Source organism: Apteryx mantelli, unplaced genomic scaffold (assembly GCF_036417845.1).
Source record: "Apteryx mantelli isolate bAptMan1 unplaced genomic scaffold, bAptMan1.hap1 HAP1_SCAFFOLD_40, whole genome shotgun sequence".
NCBI classification, from domain to species: Eukaryota; Metazoa; Chordata; class Aves; order Apterygiformes; family Apterygidae; genus Apteryx; species Apteryx mantelli.
Window position 1 is genome coordinate 259,738 of NW_027118755.1, and position 19,268 is coordinate 279,005.

The window sequence follows — 19,268 nt, forward strand, 5'->3', positions numbered from 1 at the left end:
CCACCAATGCTCCAGAAGGCATCATAACTCAATTACGCTCATGCCACGACTTTCTCATTTGGTTTCTCATCACACTCATTTGGCATGGTGTTGAGGGCTGTGAGGAAGTCTTCTTAATCTGATGGGCCCATTCAGAAGAAAAAAGTCATTTGGAATTAAACCTCTTCCCCCAAATGCAGAGGAGAAATTAATGAGTCTAAGAACTGCAATAGCTACCACCAGAGATCAGAGAATCGCAGAGTCCTTCAGGTCAGAAGGGACCTTGGGAGGGCTTTAGTCCAACCTTCTGCTCAAAGCCAAGTCAACACTGAATCCACACCAAGTTTCTCAGACCTTTGTCCAGTTGGATCTGGAAAACCAGCAAAGAGATAGCACATCCTCTCTTGGCCCTTGATTCAAAGCTTTGTTCAGTTCTTGGTTGAGCTTATGTCCATTGTCTCTCATTCTTCTGCCATGTGTCACTGTGAGGAGCCTGGCTCTTTATTCATGGTAAGCTTGTAATGGAGGAATTCTATGACGTGCCCCTGAAGCCTTCCCTTCTCCAGGCTGAGCCTAGCCAGGCCCAGCTCCCTAACCTCTTCTCAGAGGGCAGGTGCTTCAGCTCCTTGCTGTCTTGATGGCCTTCTGCTGAGCTCACTCGGGTTTTTTGATGTCTTTCTTTCACTGAAGGCACAAAACCAGATGCAGTATCTGAATGTGGTCTAATGAGTGCTGAGCATAGAAGCACAATCACTTCCCTTTATCTACTGGCTATGCTTCTGTTCATACAGCCCAGAAAGATTTTGGCCCTCCTCACTGCTGGCTCAAGTTTTGCCTAACATTCCTTCAGTCCCCCAGGACCTTTTTTGTTTACCTGTTCCCCAGCCAGACAGTCCCAAGCACGTATCATTGCAGGGGGGGAGTAGGCTATCGCAGGTGCATAACTCTGCATTTGTCTTGGTTGGACTTCCCAAGGTTCCTGTCAGCCCATTCCTCCAGCCTGTCTAGGTGCCCCAGAAGGCAGCCCTGACCATCCATGTATCAAGTAGTTGCCCCAGTTTGGTGTCATCTGCAAACTTTATGACATCTATCAGCTCTTCCAGATCATTAAAAAGATGTTAAAGAGGGCAGGTCCTAGGACTCTGCAGTACTCCATTTGTCACCAGCCTGTAGGTAGAATACAACCCATTAATTTCAACTTACTGAGCCTGAACATTCAACCATTTTTTTCCAGCCTACGTATCCACCTGTTTAGATGGTAAGGACCTACGATGGGTACAAGGACAGTGTGGCAGATGGTGTTAAAAGCCTTACTGAAGTCAAGGTGGATGACATCTACTGTTCTTCTCTCATCCAGAAATCCAGTCATTTTGTCATAGAAGGCAATGAGGTTGGTTGAGCATGATCCACCCCAGGTAAATCCATGCTGTCTGCTCCCAGTCACTTTCTCCTTTGTTTACTCTCAAATGTGATTGAACAGGACATGCTCTATGACAAACTCCTCACCAAAGTGTGGTTAAAGAGGCTTTAGTTCCCTTGATCATTCTTTTGGGCCTTTTTGAAGATGAATGACACATGCTCTTTTGGCCACTTGTCAGGTACTTCCCCCAATCTCCATGACCTTTCAAAGGTGGTACAGAGCATCCTCACTATGACTTCGGCCTATTGTCTCAACACCCTTGGAAGCAACCTCTTGTTCCCGTGGACTCTTCAGGGCTAAGTTCACTCAGTCAGCCTCTGACTTGATCATCATCCACTGCTGGTTATTTTCTTCCTCTCTTCCTTGCTGGCCTCTGCACCCAACCTCTAACACCCCAAATGCGACTAAGTCCCATTAGAACTGAGTAGCCCTCATGACTGTTCCAAAGGCGGACCTATGCAACTGGCTATGACTTCCCACAGCCTTCTGGAGTCAGGTAGGCCAGCTTACCATTCAAAATCCTGAAGCTGCATAGACCAGCAGGCTGCTATGAAGATGGCCTCCTGGACCTGGGTAGACCTGCTCACTACTCTGAGGAAAGCCTCCCAGAGCTGGGGAGATCTGCTAACTACACTGAAATCCTGGATCCAGGTGTGATGTGCCACTAGAGGGGCATCTGGGTTTCCTTTAGACTCCAGGGTTAGTTGTACTGAATTCAAGAGATCATCATTTGTCAAGTGTGAGAATTTATTAAAGATAAGAGTGCCAAATAGGCACACAATCCAAACCACTGCTCTGGTGGACTCAGGGGTTTGCCACACTCTTGTGGCCTCTGAGTTTGTCCAGAGTGCCCACATCCTTACCCAGCTCCTGCTGACCCCAACCACAGTCACTCTAGCAGATGGGAGGAGTACCCAAGAGGGCAGGGGGAAGTGTGGGAGGTGGGGTGATTATCCATGATTCTGTTCCCCTGACCATAACTATTGCACCTGGACACTCTGAGATTGTTGTCCTTCCCCATCCTGCATACACCCATCTCTCCAGTCATCTTTGGGTTGCTCTGCTTACAGAAGCACAACCCTAGAACTGACTGGAAACTGGCATCCTTGTACTTCCCTGCAGGAGAGCATTACTCAGAAGGTGAGGGCAAGAGCCAGCCTGGAGATCCTCATGGAAGTGTTCCCCAGCTACTGCATCCCACAGGGCTGGCTCTAGAAAGTCTTGTGTTCCTGGTGCCACACCACACCAAAAATTGTTTGGCTGCAGGGCTGCCATGACTGTGTTTGAAAGGAGCTGTTTCTGGTGACCTCCTGTCACGCAGTGACCGAGCAGTGGAACTGCACATGAGTGGTACCAAGTACAGCAACCCCGCATCATGGTGGTGCCCTCATCACAGCACAGCCTCAGCACCAAGGTGTCCGCCTCACTGCAGCTGCCACCAGTGCCACAGCCCCCAGCTGTCAAGACCATACCTCTGCTGGACCTCCCCAGCAAAGCTCCTAAGTGAGTGCAGTGACTGCGCGGACATCTTCAGAAAGAATGCTGCAGAAACTCTACCACCTCACTGCCTCTATGAGCGTGCTATGGACCTCATGCCAGGGAAGGATGTGGCCTTCATATGCATCTATACCTCATCATGCCCTGGGTTAAGAGCCCTTGAGGAGAACCATCTGGACTGCATGTTCCTCTGTCCTTCCACCTCCCCTGTGGGGGCCTCTAATATTTTTATTTTTATATTTTTTTTTGGGGGGGAGGGATTAGGGGAGAGGGAAAGGATGTCCCTGTGTAGATTACAGGGGGCTGAATGACATGAGAGTACAGAACTGGCACCCCCAGTCTATCTTCACAGAGCTCTTTGAACGCCTACAGGGGACTCACTGGTTCATAAAGCAGGACCTGCAAAAGGGAAAAGACTTTTCTCCAAATCCATAAGGAGGGGCAATGGAGAAGGGCCTTCTGCACCACATAAAGCCACGAGGAGTATCTAGTGATGCCATTAGCCTCTGCAATGTGCCATTCACTTCCCAGCATGGTGTAAACGATGTGTTGAAGGCGTTGCTCGACAACTATGTTGTGGCATTCATTGAATGACATTTTAATATGCTCTGTCACAAAGGAGGTCCACATAGACCATGTCCGGGAGGTGTACAGTTGCTTGCAGCGGTACAGACTCTATTGCAAACTGGAAAAGTGCTCCTACCGCCTGCAGACGGTGAAGTTTCTGGGGTATCTGGTGGGCCTCAATAACTAGCGTATGGACCCCAAGAAAGTTAAAGCCCCCATGAGTTGGCATATCCCTTCTACTGTGCAAGGGCTGCAACTGCTTTTCAGATTTGTTATGGGCAGGTCATGAAGGGGCATTCTCCTACTGTGGCACCCAGAACAGCTCTCCTCTGGAAGAGGACTTCCTTTTGGTGGACACCAGAATCACCAGCACCTTTTGAGGAACTGAAATGGGTAGCCATCACAGCCCCCCCTCCTAATCTACCCACACCCCAGCTGACCTTTCATTTTAGAAGCAGGTGCCTCAGACTGAGCCACAGCAGAGGGAGTGTTTTTCACTAGGCTAGGTTCACATAGCCACAAGGCCAGGGGGGTAACTCTGCACGGGCCATGCTTCTCAGAGCAGAGAGAGGACCCAAAAGGATGGTTATCATGCTGCTGGCAGTTCCCACCTCCCATCCTATGCGGCTATGGAAGGTTCTCAGAGGGACCAGGCAGCATTTCCAAGGGCACAAGATGTGTTATGGGGCTGAACTGGATCCAGCCTATGGTGTTTCAAAGTGGGTGCCATGGATGGTGCTCAAATTCTGTCTGGATACCTTCTTCTAGAACACTTATTCAGATGATGTCTTCTTGGGAATGGGTGATACAATGCAACTGATGAGCTTGTGTATTTGGAATCTGACTCACCAACCCTGCAATCCCTAATCTACTATCTCTCATGCTGGATTAAGGGATAAAGTCACTCATGTTGGAAGGTAGATGAGGCCAGCTCTTCACTGCCATTCTTCTGGCCCACTTGAGGGACTGGAAGTACGAGGGGTTTGTACCAGGATAATCTGCTGCATACAACAGCCTCGGGATGGCATACCTCTTCAAGATTTCAGCCCTCTGCAGGACTTTCAAAGGGGCATCCCCAATGTTCTTCACCCAGGTATCAAGCTTCTCTTGCAGCTCTGGCTTGGCAAGACCAATCCATGGGTCCAGCCCCAGGCCCAAATATCTCTCAGAGCTGCCCGGCTCCATCATGTTTAGATTAGAGCCATTCACCTTCCATGGGTCACAGCCATTGATGGTAACAGAATCTTCTGTGGGCCTTATAAGGAACCCGTGGCATTTCTCGGCCTGCAACCTCAGCCCTGTCAGTTGGCAGAATCCCTCAACCACCATGATATTTCCCTGCATCCCATCACAAGAGTCACTCAATAGAACTAGATCATCTGCAAACACCAATGATGTAACACTTTTTCTGCCATGCTTAAATCCATTCCTGATCTTCTCCAACCTACATAACAGTGGGGCTACTGATAAACTAAACAGCATCGAGGACACTGGATCTCGTTGCTCCACTGCAGTGAGGATCTCTATCATCTCTGACTGCTTTCACCTCTCCTCCAGCTGAGTTGTGGTGTTATCACGCATATCAGCTATGATGCCTGTTACATGACCATCAACGCCTCTTTGTTTCAGGGCATGAAAATATGGCTAACTGAATCGATGGCCTTTGTCAGATCCACAAAGACCACCCCCAGGGCTTTATGTTCTCTTTTTGCATACTTTATCAGGATCTGGAGCACTTTCAGCTCTTCCGAACAACCTGACGCTGATATAAAGCCCCTCTGGCAGCTGCTAAACGGACATACTCTCATCAGTTGGGCTGTTAGGAGTCTTGAAAAGAGCCTCAAGATAATCAACCTGATGGCAATGGGTCACCAATTATTAACATCCAGATGTTTCACTGGATCTGTGGACTTGGGTATTAATATCGTTCTGTGTTCTTTGATCCCCACCTGGATCTTCCCAGACAGCAGCCGGGCTCTGTGCATGATGCAGAAATAAGTTTGTAATGGTGTAGGCCAGATGTACAGAAAATGGCAATAAAAAATGAAACTGCAAAGAAATTAAGAAAAAAATATGATGCAAACAAGACATTTTATTATACTTTCCATTTTTTAATATTTTTTGTATGTGTTCTTATCGTCCTCCTTTTCTTTTGTTTTAATATATTGGACTTTGGGGAGTTGTAATGTTTTTGTTTGTAAAGGAAAAGGATTTTCAAAATTGGGGTGGGATTCAGTTACAGAAAGACAGACATCTTGGTGCCACTATAGACACCCTGGTACCCTCTGCCAGCCTCCAGCTTCAGCTCCAGAGGGGCTCTGGTCTCCCCTAGGTCCTGCGTGATAGCTGCCAGTCCCAGGGAAACACCTCAGAAACACAGGGGCCTCTAAAATTGGCACTAGATGCTTAATGTTTACGAAACTGAGCTCTGCCTGGGAAGTTGAAGAATATTCTTCAACATTAAAAAAAAAAAAGAGTGCATTTTAGCAGCTGAAATCCTTGAATAATTTTAATAAAATGTTAATGTTTTCCTATAGTGCCAAACTGGGAATTTCCAGGAAGCATGTTAACCTCAGGAGAAGAAATATTCATCTTCCCCAGGACTTGCGTTACTACTGCTCTGTCTATTATATTGTGTATTTAATCTCAAGAATCTTTCCTGTATTTCTGCACATGCTTATTAAATCAGCCATTTCTGAAGTCATCTCTTCAGAAGACTACCTGGACATACCCATTACATATTGTCCATCCAGTATTCCTCCTCCCGTTATTCTTTGTTCATTCAGATATCTATCAGCTACCCAGCTGCTGCTTTGAACTACAGGGATTTTAAAGCGTGCCTCCTCTTTCAGTAGTTTGTCTAAGTGTCTCGTTAGCCAACTCCTTACCTGTGTCTATAGCTATCCTTTTCTATCTCTTTCTCTGAAATACTTCCAGTAAGGTTATTCCCTGTGGAAAGTGGCCTCCAGTGGAGACAACTTGGTCTTAATGGAAAGTTGAGGAATTATTATCATTATTATTATTATTTTTTAGATTAAACTATGTCATGTTTTCTCTTTTTTCACAGCCAAGACAAATCTTTCTGTGTCTGTTTGCAGGTAGTTCTCTAAATAAAGCAGGTGGGAATTGATGCATATGAGCTGTAACATTCAGCTACAGGCTTCAGTGGAAAAAGGGTAGATATGAAAAGGAGTTATGTGAGTCCCAGGTGGCTGAGAAGAGAAAGGGTGGGGCTGAGGGTGCGGGGGAGAAGATTGTCTGTGCAGCGTCTGACCACAAGTATCCTCCTTTTCCTACATGTCTGAACTTCATTAGGAGACAATCTGAATCAACATCAGGTATAGAATGTTGATAAAACTTTTCTGTTAAGCTGAAAAATGAAGACAATTTAAAAAATAAAATAAAATAAACACGGATTCTTTTTTATTAGGTGCTCATTGAAACCTTCCTTTTTCAGCTACATTCCTGAAATCTCTCCAGTTAGCCACATGACGCTTGAAAACTTGAAGACAGTTATGGGAAGAAACACTGCTCCTCAGGGTACTTTTTGTGTTTAATGAGCCCTCTGGTGCATTCGTGCAGACACTGAAAGGAGATTGAACAAACGTCTCAAGAAGTTAAAGGCAGAAGCAAACTCAAAGCTTTCTTGGAGCGTTAATGGGTCCCACGGAGGGCCATTAGCAACAAAGCTGTTAATGGGAACCACAAGTCGAGGTGCCCTTCCCTGGGGGCTGGTTAGTGTAGAAAATCAGAGGCACCAGTTACAGTTAGTCAAAGGAATGTACAGGAGGCCTCAATTCCAAGTAAGCTCTTGATGTGTTTTATCAAGCAAAAACGGTCAAGCACAAATGTCCAGCCCTGCAGAAGGGTGATCCTTTCCCTCACACGTCGCTCAGGGCTCTTCCTGGGGTGGGTAGGAGGGGCGATGCCAAGTGTAGGACAATGGTACAACACCTCCCGGGCTCCTTGAGGGGTGAGCAGGCAAGGAGGCCCTGGTGCTGTTAGGAAACGGTGTCTTCTCGTAGACCTCGCTGGCAGAGACAGCAGCCATAGCCAAGGTGACAAAGACCTCAGTTCTGTCAGGGACTTTCAGCCTTGCCACCAGTCTTGGCCATCCCCATCAGACATCCTCCACTGTCCCATGCCTGCTCCTCTTTGCCTGCAGACCTTAGCCACCTTCTCCCTCCCTACACACTCTGTTTCCCCACCTTGCTTTGACCTGTTTCACTCTCCCTAGTTCTACTGATGTCTCTCTGTCCTCACTGGGTGTTGCTTGAAAAGCAAAGCTATGGGCTCCTGCGATTTTGCTGATGCCTGAGTTGCCCAGCAAGCCACCTGGCTTCTTTCACAGCCCTGCTAGAGCTCCTCACTCACCTAAGATATCCCACTCCCAAACGTGCTTGCGTCCTGTGCAGTGAATTGCACATCCTTGTTCTTGTGCTGGCCTAAAATCCCAGCTGCATTTCCCTTAAACATGACCATAGCATGCTCTCTGTGCTCTCCATCCTCCCTGCATCAGCCACACTCCTACATGCACACAGCTCTTTCCCTGCACTCCTACGTGTCCCGGTAATGTTCCTGCTCTGCCTGCCATAGAGGGACCTCACTCCAGGAGATTCACACATCCTCCAGAGAAGGGTCAGCTCTGTGGTCATGATTGAGCTCTGTCCACTCGTGCCCCAGCAGCATGCATTCCCCATCTCCCAGGGTAAGGCATGCACACAAAATGGAAATGTCTCTATCATCCCTGATATGGTGAGAGGCCTTCAGCCCTGCCATGCTCCCAGCACTCAGCTCCTCCCCCTCTGCCCACACACATCACCTCCTTTAATTGTCTGGGCTCAAACATGTGTGTGAGAATTTACTGAGGTCCTTATCCACCATTGTCTTGCTCATTGCCTTCTCCTCAACCCTCTGTCCCATTGGCCAGCACTGCCTCTCAGCTGTGACCCATTGGCCCTTCAGAAGAAGCCTTGAGCTTCCTGGCATTTTCTGGTGCTTATTACAACTTTTCTGGCTCCCTCCAGAGATCTTAGGATGGGACAATATGCTGTTGGCTCTAATAGGGGCCTTTATGACCAGCTTTTAGGAAATGCTTGCATTTTTATGACTCCTGTGTGTGTGGGGGGGGGAGCAATGGTCATGGAAAAGCACCAAATATACCAAAGCAGGCACCCAGTGGACTGCCAAGAAGAACCATCTGAGATATCCCCAGGCCTGTGGCTGCAGGGCAAGGCTTCTCACTGTGGAAGTGGATCCAGCCTCATCCACTCTCTAGAGAGGGAAATCAGCAGTGTCCATGCCATCTGAGAACTAAAGGGGCGAGTTCTGGTGAGACCACCCTTCGCCTGGCCCATTCTAGATGTGTACTTTAGGATGGGGAACAATGCCTTGTATTGATCATGTTGATTACATTGACACTGCCCAAACAGGATGTCCTCATGAAAGCGAGGTTAAACAGGAGAACTAAGCCCTGGCTCATCCTTTGGGCCTTTTTGAAGATGCATACAACTTTTGCTTTTCATCAGTCTCAGGACCCCCACAACCTTTCAAAGATGATACAGAGTGGCCTCACTGTGACTTTGGCCTGTTCTCTCAGCATCCTTGGATGCAGCCCCTCAGGTCCCACAGACTCTTCAGGCCTGAGTTCACTCAGGTAACCCCTGACTTGAACCTCATCCGCTAATGGATGTTATTTTCTTCCTTGAGTCCTTTCTCTAGGCATAAAGGCCTGGGAAGCTCTGCCAGCAAAGAGTAAGGCAAAGAAGACATTCAGTAGCTCAGACCTGTCTACATCTACTCTTACTAAATTCTCTAAATTTCTTCCATTGTAACCTGTCTCTGCTTCCACCTCCTGTGTACTTCTCGTTTGCATTGGAGCTCAGTCTTGAGCTGCCTGTGTTGCCAAGCCATCTCCTGAAATGAATGCTTGTTTTCCTGAGTATCAGGATGGACCATTCCAGTGCTTGAAGGATGCTTTCCTCAAAGATCTGCCAGCTTGCCTGAGCTCCTTTGCTGGTCAGAGCTGCTTCCCATAGGATTCCCACAGGATTCCTGTGCCCTGAATAAGTTGAAGTCTGCCTGTCTGATGTCCAGGGTCTGTACCCTGCTACTCTCCATCCTAAATTCCCCTCAGGATCCAAGACTGTACTGTTTTCATGGTGACTGCAGTCAAGCCTGCCACTGAGTGTCACATCTGCAGCCAGTTCTTCCAAGTTTGCAAGTACAGATCCAGGTGACTCATAATGGTAGCTGGGCTAAGAAATTGTCCTGCTATCCTCCAGGGACCTCCTGGACTGTCTGTGCCCTGCTGTGTTGCCCTTCCAGGGAATGCCATGGAGATTAAAGTTCCCCATAAGAACCAGGGTCACTGCTCCAGAGACTTGCTCAGGTTGCTTAAAGAACACTTTGTCCACTTCTTCACCCCGTTGGAGTGGTTTATAACTGCTACCACAATGTCACCCTTACTGGCCTCTCCTCTGATCCTCACCCACAAGCATTCACCCAGCCTGTCTTCCCTCCCATAGAGGAGCTCCACACATCTGAGCTGCTCCTTCACACAGAGGGCAATTCCCCTCCTCCTCTTTCCTGTCTGTCTTTCCTGAAGAGCTTCTGTCCATCCATTGAAGCAGCCCAAGCCGTGTGAGTGGTCTTATCACAAATCAGTCATTCCCACAATGCCAGCACTTCTGTGACCACACACACAGCTGCAGCTCCTCCTGCCTGTGCCCAGGCTGAGTGCAGTGGTGTACATGTGGGCTGCAGAACCTCAGTTGTGGCACCAGGGCCGAGCACAGAATTGCCACTGTGAAACCTGTTGACGACAGCCAAGGACCCCGTGTATGCTAAGGCCCCATTTCAGAGCAGAGACATGCTGGACTTAATGGCAGATCACCATGCCGTGATGAAATGAGGTTCCCACTAAGAGAGCAAACCCTGCAGTCCCCAAAGCCAGGCAGAACGGGGCTTGGCTGTGCAACCATGGCAGGAGAGGAGTTTTCTGCCTGAGCTGTCTCAGCAGCACTGTGAGGCCTGTGATGGAAGTGAAGCCAATCTCCAGGAAGGAGTAGGTCCTGCTGAGAACATCCCTGGGAGTGGACAGCCTGCGATCCAACTACACTGTGATCATTGTTAGCATGTTCCCTGTTTCCGTCATCAGGTGGGTGAGTGAGGTTCAGGGAGAGGAGAACCATCAGAGTTTGAGAACATGGGCGCACGAGTGTGGATACTGGTGTGAAGCGTCTCCCATTCCTGCAGCACCCTCAGACGCAGATGGGATGGACCTTGCCTCAGTACCATGGTGTTGGCGTTCAGTTGCTGGCATACAGGCATCTCACCCCTCTGAGATGCCCTGGGCACTCTGTCCAGCACCCATCCAAAAGGGCATGGCTTTCCTGTAGGTCCTGTGCTGTATTTTCCAGTGGTTGTGCTGGGCACCCCAGCCCCCTGACACAGCACTAGAGGCCTTTTTTATTCATTTGAATGAGAGCCCTGAGTTCCCTTAGGACTCTGCAATGCAGCAATGAGCTCTTAGCTTTGTAGTAACTTGAGCTTTAATAAATATTGTTGACATCAATAAATATTGTTGATGGAGCCTAGAGAGAGACCTCGCTCTCCTTATGGTGAGCTCCTCCGTTTGGTCAGCTGAGTAGGTCTGCAGGCTGCCAGGGACTGGTTGATTAAGGCAGGCTCAGATGTCCTGAACATACACCTCTGGTATCATTTCAGTTTACCAAGGATAGTTCCCCTCCAGCCTGCCCCAGGGCATAGCTGATGCTCCAGAAGGATGTGGGTCTTTCAGAATTGCTCCACAGGAGTTTGAAGACATTTGAGCATGTCTTGGATCACCTCTGGCACCTCAGATGTCACCAGCTGTTTGTGTGTGAGCAACTGATTCTCCCCTCCATCTCCATGGATTAGAATGGGAGCTTAGTCAAGGAGCTCCCACACAGACACAAATTTTGTGCGCACCTGAATTGAGGGAAGAGGAATCCCACCTCCTCTGGGTCTGTGGCATGTACAGGAGGGAGATGAATTGCCCCAAAGCCTCTAACCAAAGAAGAGACACCTGCGTTGACTCATCTGAATCACTGCCCTACATGGGAAAATGAACCCCTCCCTATCACTTTCCACATGCCTTGCCTAATAACTGGGGAGGAATAGGGATTTCCAGAGGAGGACAGTTTCATCTCACACAATGACACCCTGATAGAAGAAATCACGCTGCTGGACTCCGCTACTCTCTCCACAGTTTAGAGAGGGAAGACAGGTGATTACTTTAATTTACTTCAAAGTACATTCTCCAGGAGGGATCCTGCTGCCTTTTGGGAGCTGTCAGCCCTGGAGCCACAGGGACATCTCGAGAAAGCCCATGGAGCAGAGAAAGTCACTCCTTTGGTTGTGCCTCTGCTCCTGAGCTGGGCCAAGCTCTTGGGACTGAAAGAGATCATGGCAACCTTGCAGGTGTCCAGGATGTGCCTAGAGCTGAAACCACAGGCATCGCTATTTAGAGTGCTCATAGATCAAAGGCAGAGTCCAGGTGTGCAAGAGCAGGCAGCTCACCAGTGCCTTCCCTTCTACTTCACAGTCTTCTTTCAGGACTGATTTCCAGTGAGTTATTCCGTACGTGGGGTTTGGGGAGGAGCTGTCGGAGATCTTCCCACTTCCCCTCAGTCCTGCTCTGCTCTTTCGTCAGCCCATGGGCACTGCCACAGTCCCTCCACACTGGGTAAAGGTGAGTCTCCATGTGCCCTCCTCTGACCCCCGGTAGGAACAAGCAGTGCCTATCTCTGCTCACTCTAAAGTAGGTGCTCAGAGCAGGCCAGAGGAACAGAAGGAGAAGGTGCAATAGGCACAAGGGCACAAGTAGCAGCAAGGGAAATTTCAGCTGGGTATTAGGGAAAAAACTGTCACCATGAGAGTGGAGCAGTAGTGGTGCAGGGGCCCAGAAACTTTCAGAACTTGTCTGGACAAAGTGCTGACCAACATGATCTAACTGGGAAGTTAGCCATGCTCAGAGCAGGTGTGAGTATAGATCTCCAGATGTCCCTCCTGACCTAGTTCCTCTGGGATGGGTAAGAGGTCCCAGGACATGGTAGCACACTCCTGTGGGGCTGAGGCCTTTCTAGCAGTTTGCCACTAGTAGATGAGGAGCTCTCTGTCACTCTCTAGTCTCTGTGAGGTGGGACTCAGTCACATGCTGGTCCCCATACCACCCTCACGCAGTGCCGTTCCTGAGGAGTGAAGGTGCCCCAAAGTCCATCCTCAGCTCTGATCAGCTGGGAGGGGTGAAGCCACAATGCTCAGTGTGCAACAGCAGCCAAGGGGCACAGCAGCAAGACTGGGTACAGGGAGGGGAAATGGGAGACATGTGGCTCCAAATCAAGAGGCAAGTACAGCAGCCAGTGGAAAAACTCTTCCATTTCCCACCTGCATCATTTGGCTGTGCATTTGAGCCTTCCGCAGACACAGGCCCAAGAGCCACCGGCCAGCTCTGACCCTCTGGACCCTGGCACTCACAGTTTGCCATTACTACTGTGTTGCCACCAGGGATGGTCTTGGATGTGGACTTCTCCCAGATGTGGCTGCAGAATGTCACCACCTGCTCCTGGAATTCAGGCTGAATCTCACTATCATGAAGCTCCTCCAAGGGTGGCAGGTCCCTCTTGCTGGCTGTCTGCTCAAAAACAAAGCACGTCTGGTCTGGGAAGAACTGGCGGATGCATTCCTGGGATGCTTATAGAGCTGAGCTTCCTGGCTGCTACCTGCAGAGATAGGATAGGGAGCAAGCTCACAGGGCTTGGGCTTTTGTTGCCTTCTGCTGAAATGCAGGTGTCCAGAGCTGGATGCATCCTGCCCTTCCTGAAGCACAGCACTGAGTGCAGCACCATTCTCCTACCAGGTTTTAACTTCAGCGCATTCTCCAGGTACTCATCCTCAGAGATTTCCTTCCCATCCACCTTCAGTTGCAATGTGAAGTCCTGTGCAGCCCAGACAAAGGTCAGGAAGAACTAGAAAACTTTGTCGGAATCCTCCAATTCATCTCCACTCTCCCCAGGTGTTGCTTTCACCTTTACATTCTCCATCAGCTTCGTCACATAGCTGGGGAGCTGGCTAAGGAAACAGAGACCCTGGATCCTCGTGCAGGGAGGGGTTAACCCTAACCCTAACGCCACCCTCCCCAGCCATCAGCATTTAATGAGGAAAAGGGGAGATTCTGCAGGGACAGAGAACAGCCGGGATTCACCAGCAGGAGTAGAGCTCAAAGTCTCAGCCCCGAGGTCCGGAGCACAGGATCCCTGAGGACCCAGAGCCTGGTCACTGGGCACCACCAGGAGACCCTGATCTCCCCATAAAAAGCAGCCATTTGAGGACCTGGGATGTGCAAAACCCTAAGCTACTGCTCAGGGAGACGGGGCCTCCCTGTTGCTGCTGCCCCACTGAGGACACTGCAGCTGGTCCTTGTCTTGCTGGTCAATGGTGCCCTTGCTGTTATAGACCAGAGTGCTGGACAGCAGTACAGCTAGCACAAAGATCCATGCGTCATTCTTGGTGTTGCCCTGGATCAACCTTGGCTCGTACCAAGAAACTCCGTGCAAGGCTCCCTAAGAGTGAGCAAAGCCCCAAATGCCCACGCCCTGAATGCCTAACCATGGGCCATGGCAGGGTCAGCTTTGCGGAGAGACCCACACACATGATGTCACCATGTCTTCCTATAGCTGTCTTATCTTCAACTCTTAACCCTCCGAGTCCCACGGGCTTCTGATTGTTAAAGTTCTCCCTGAGCTCCCCATTCCTGGTCTGCTGAAGTTTACCAGGGAGTGCTGAGGAATTTGGCAACTTGCCAACCCCATGAGCCTTCTCCTAGCTCCTCTGGCTGTCAGCACCACAGAGACAGCTCCAGTTCAAAAGACTGGAGCTCCCTGAAAGGCACTAGATTGCAAAAGGTCCACCAGCCTAACGGCTGCTCAGTAATCAAAGAACCAGAATGAGAGGGAGAGTGCCTGGGAAGAAGGGGTGTCCCACCAAGCAGCATTGACCCAGCCACAGACTGGTTCCAGTAGCCTGCAGACAGCCAGGATGCCAGGCAGAATGAGGGCTCTGACAGTCAAAGGCAGAGGTGAAGGATGCCAAGAGGGACTCCATCAGCCAGAAGACTTTACCCAGTTAGCTCTGCACTAGCCTCCTTCCCCACAGCGTCTGTCTCTTCCTGGCACACCAGTGCAGGCAATGACAACACCTTGAGTCCTGCCACATGGCTGGGCCCTTGAGAGCTTCCACAAAGTGCTCTGTTGCCACAAAAGGAAGTCTCTGCTTCTCCCACACCTTCTCCACATCGCCCCACCCTTCAGTGTTTGGTAGCACCAGAGTGTGTCCAGGCCAGCAGGGCTGAGGCACACACCACATCCAGATACCTTTGGTATGGGGCTGCATGGTGAAGCCCAGGGAGAAACCTGTGGAGAGGATGCAAGGGGCTCAGCAGTGTTAGATAGAGAGCAGGAAAAACCAAGGTATCTTGTCTGCCAGGGGCTGGGACCTGTGCAGTTCACCACCTCTCTCACCTGTTTGCTCACGAGCCAGCCTGTTCATGAGGTGGGACCTGCCAGCACAGTGCAGCCCTGTGATGGCCACTACCACCACAGGCTGCAGGAACTATGACAGCACCTGCAGGGTCTTCTGCTGCACCACCAGCACCTGCCTCTGTGTGGTCTCAGTCAGGCCGATGGGCACTTCTATGCGGATTTCAGATGCCATTGCTCATGACAAACACAGCTTGTAGAGGGGACAGGGAGACAGGTATTTGAGGCCTTAAAACATTCATCATGGTTTGTTTTCTCCATCTTTAGAAGTTAAAGGAAAACAAAAAGCATTTTAAGATCTTCATGGTCTATAAAGGGAGCAAAAGATGTTAAGGCAGAGGCAGAGTTCAGCTGCGCAGTTGTAGCAGGTCGAATGAAGCCATGATACTTATTCAATGCATTGTGCTTGGGAATTACAACAACATGTAAAAAACTTCTGGGCAAATTCCCCATGAAAACTGTTCGTCTTCCTGAGAATTACGTGCTATAACCTTGCATATTTTAATAAATGGCTTTTGATTCTACAGCTTCCTCCTGCTTATGAGCGCTTGCTGTGCAAATAATCAGCAATCAGTTCACCTCCCCACAGCATCATTAGCTTTCTGCGTGCCTGAGGTGCTATGCCTTGATGTTTTCTGAACTGAAGTCCCATAAGGTTCAGAGGCTTGATCCCAAGAGGAGTTATCAAAGAGATGGAAATTTTCCTTTGCTGGAAACAAACGTGGTTGTTTCAGTGACAGGGAGTACTATATAAAGGTTTCCTGACACCGCTGAACAGCCAGAATTAATCCTCTTTGAAAGCAGTGTATTCTATGTGAGCCACTAGACTACTATAACACTTCAGCTTTGGGAAAGATACAGTATAGTCAGCTAGGATTTGGAATGAACAAAACTTGTTAGAAAACCCTTTTCTGAATAAGAAAACACACAGGATTTCAGAATGATCTTCACTTACAAATCAGGTAACCAACTTCCTTTCCTTCCTTCCTTCCTTCCTTCCTTCCTTCCTTCCCTCCTTCCTTCTGCATAATTTTATTTTCTTGCTATTCTCAAACACGCCATTCCTTTCAGTGAGCTGGTACACAGGTGGCACTTCCAGCATCAGCATTGGCCATCTAGGTTACAACAGTTTCTAGTATTTGTTGAAACAGCTGGGGTGGAAAATCAAGGAATTATTTCGTGTCCCTTTCCAGACTCAGTATCTGATCTTTTCCATTTATGAGGCAGCATCAGCTGATGATGCATCTTATGGAAGAGGACTCTGGGAAATGGATGCAGCAGCTCAGGACAGAAAGATAGGAATTTACTGCTAAGTTATTCTCTCTTTCCCTGCAGGGATGGATAACCAGACAGAGGTGAGGAAGTTCATCCTCCTTGGCCTGACCAGCCTTCAAGGGCTACAGAAATTCCTGTTCATGCTGTTCTTACTGCTGTACCTGTTTAGCCTGCTGGGGAATATGGCAATCATGACTGTGGTGATCTGTGAACCCCGGCTACACACCCCCATGTACTTTTTCCTCTGCAACCTCTCCTGCCTGGATATTTTCTTCTCCACAGTTACCGTGCCCAAGGTGCTGGATGGGTTGCTCTTGGGGCACCAGGGCATTTCTTACACTGGCTGCCTAAGCCAGCTCCACTTCTTCCACTTCCTGGGTGGCAGCGAAGCTTTGCTTCTGGCTGTCATGGCCTATGACCGCTATGTGGCCATCTGCAACCCCCTGCGCTACACCCTGATCATGAGCCCACGGGCCTGCCTGCAGCTGGCTGTAGGCACTTGGACTACTGCCTTCCTTCATGCTCTGATGCACACAGTCATGACCTCCCGACTCCATTTCTGTGGCCCCAACCACATCCAACACTTCTTCTGTGACATCAAGCCACTGGTGAGACTGGCCTGCAATAGCAGCCAGCTCAACCTGAACCTTCTCAGCATCATCACGGGGAGTATTGCAATAGGCACCTTTGTCTTCACACTCTTTTCTTACCTATACATTTTTTCCTTCATCCGACTGAAAGTCCAGTCCAAGGAAGGAAGGAGGAAAGCCTTCTCCACTTGCATCTCCCATCTGACAGTAGTGGCCTTATTCTATGTCCCTGTTGTTTTTAACTATGTGCCACCTTCTTCAGGGAATTCACCCAGGCGGGACATGATAGCCACCCTTATGTATAATGTTGTCACATCTGTCCTCAATCCTTTGATCTACACCCTGAGGAATGTGGAGGTGAAGCGTGCCCTAAAGAGAAGACTTTTCTCCAGAGAGTTACTAGCACAGAAAATGTTCTGCCTTGCAGCTTGTGTGGGGTAGTAGGCCATGGACAATGCAATCAGAGGTGCTTTTGGCTCAAGAATGTGTTGGGCAGAAATCTGCTTTTCACTGCCAACAGCCTGGGTCCCTTCAGAAAAACCTTACATACTGGATATGGCCTTACATCTCCTATCTTGGGCAATACCAGTGCATAAAGATGAATGTATGTTCGTGGAACAGCCACTCTCATTCATCCAACTGGAAAAGAGAAGCAGCTCCAGAGAGTGATACTTTAATAAAAACACCTTTATTAGAGTGATTTACCCTCAAATGTCACTTGATTCTTTTCTTTTTCTTCCTTTCTTCCTTTCTTCCTTCCTTTCTTTCTTTCTTTCTTTTAGGCAGCTGAATCCCACCCCCAGTCAGAGCTGTCAAGAGAAGTCAGGGCATGATTCATCTTATCCTAAAGCCGATAGAGAAGGAGGGATTCAATTGTTTCTGTGGGATTCAGTTGGCCACGTACAGACATGTATGCCATGCCACTTGAAATACTCTGGGTATCTCAGTTGGTATCTCTCTGCTGCTCCAGAAAGGCATGGGTCCTGTGCCAGATCCACCAGCCCTGTATGGATGTCAGATATCCTAGGGCACCTGAGATGGTGTTAGACACCTGTGTTTATGCAAGTGAATTCCAACCCATTGCCTAGATCCACAGTGGTTAAAACTGCTGTTTAGGCACTTGTCTCACAGGGAGGAATGTACATTTGGAGCCCCAAATTTAGGTGTCTTAATTTCAAATTGAATCTCTCCCTTAATCTCAAAATGAGTGGGAATGGTGGATTCCATTTGAAGAAAGGTTCCAGAATTGATCCTTAGGGCTTAAAGGTAAGGTAAGCTTGGGTGATGGGGACTAAGAGTAATAGCTGGAGTGATCTTTTGATTCTTACCTGTCCTACAGGTTTTTTCTTCCCCCCCCCACATATTCATAAACTTCACTAACATGCCAGGTATGTTTCACACAATACTTATTTGCTCAACACATTCCATGTTTAGAGTCCTACCATACGCCTTAAAAAGGCTGCCTGTAGTATTGTTGTTGTTATCATTTTTAACAATGTTATTTAATGATGATGATGATGATGATGATGATGATGATGATGATAAATATTTCTCTTAGGGCCTCAAGTAATCCCTCAGTGCAAAACTTTCATGCTATGTACTTGAAGGTGTCAAAAGAGATTCTTACTCTCCTAAACAATGCTCCAGGCTGGATACTGTAAGAGACAGTGTCCCAAGGCTCCTGATCTCCTGTTCCCATAAGACCACTCTTTGAGTCTGAGATCTTTTAAGTGTTTTTAGGTCTTTAAGAGTCAATATTTGTTTAAAAGTGGCCAAAGACAATGCAAGTGCTTCCTTGCAATCCACCATTCCGCATGTGTGCTGTATCCTTCAGCAGAGGCAATGACTTGAGCCAGACCTTCTGTGAAATCTCCTTACTGTCTTGCTCCGATTCATACTTCTGTGAAAACAGGCTGCTTGGTTTTGGTTTTAGTCATGGGCTCTTTTGTATTCATAATAATGCCATATTTTAAGAGCTTCACTGTGGTTCTAAGAATACCCTCTACAGGAGGGTGGTGTGACTTCTTTTCTTCCGCCTTCCTGCTTTCTCCTTCCTTGTTTACACTACTATATATACCTACCTAAAACCTGCAGCTAGCTCCTCGTCTAGCTCTACTAGCTACTAACCCCATAGTAGCTCTTTGTCTGTCTGTTTGTTTGTTTGTTTTTTACTGTGAGGTATCTGCAGTGATTAATGCAGTCATCTACAACAGGAGCAAAAATGAGATCCAATTTTTTCTTCGGAAGTCGACTGCAAGGGGTGGGGCAAGGTCGCCAAGAAGCCGCTTCCTGTCTTCTCCCATTTACTTCTGTTTTCTTATCGTTCAACCTTAGCCAGTGTCTGTTTTTCATAAGAATACC

At 48.5% G+C, this 19,268-nt stretch overlaps 1 protein-coding gene and 1 pseudogene across 1 annotated transcript; one reads left to right on the forward strand and one right to left on the reverse strand.

Moving 5' to 3' along the window:
• Positions 1 to 4,351: 4,351 nt before the first annotated feature.
• Positions 4,352 to 15,217, reverse strand: LOC136996517 (guanylate-binding protein 1-like; annotated as a pseudogene).
• A 1,162-nt stretch (positions 15,218 to 16,379) lies between these two features.
• Positions 16,380 to 17,348, forward strand: LOC136996425 (olfactory receptor 12D1-like). Its single transcript, XM_067317347.1, has one exon. It carries the CDS (start codon positions 16,380 to 16,382, stop codon positions 17,346 to 17,348), a length of 969 nt encoding a protein of 322 aa, XP_067173448.1.
• The last annotated feature ends 1,920 nt before the right edge of the window (positions 17,349 to 19,268 follow it).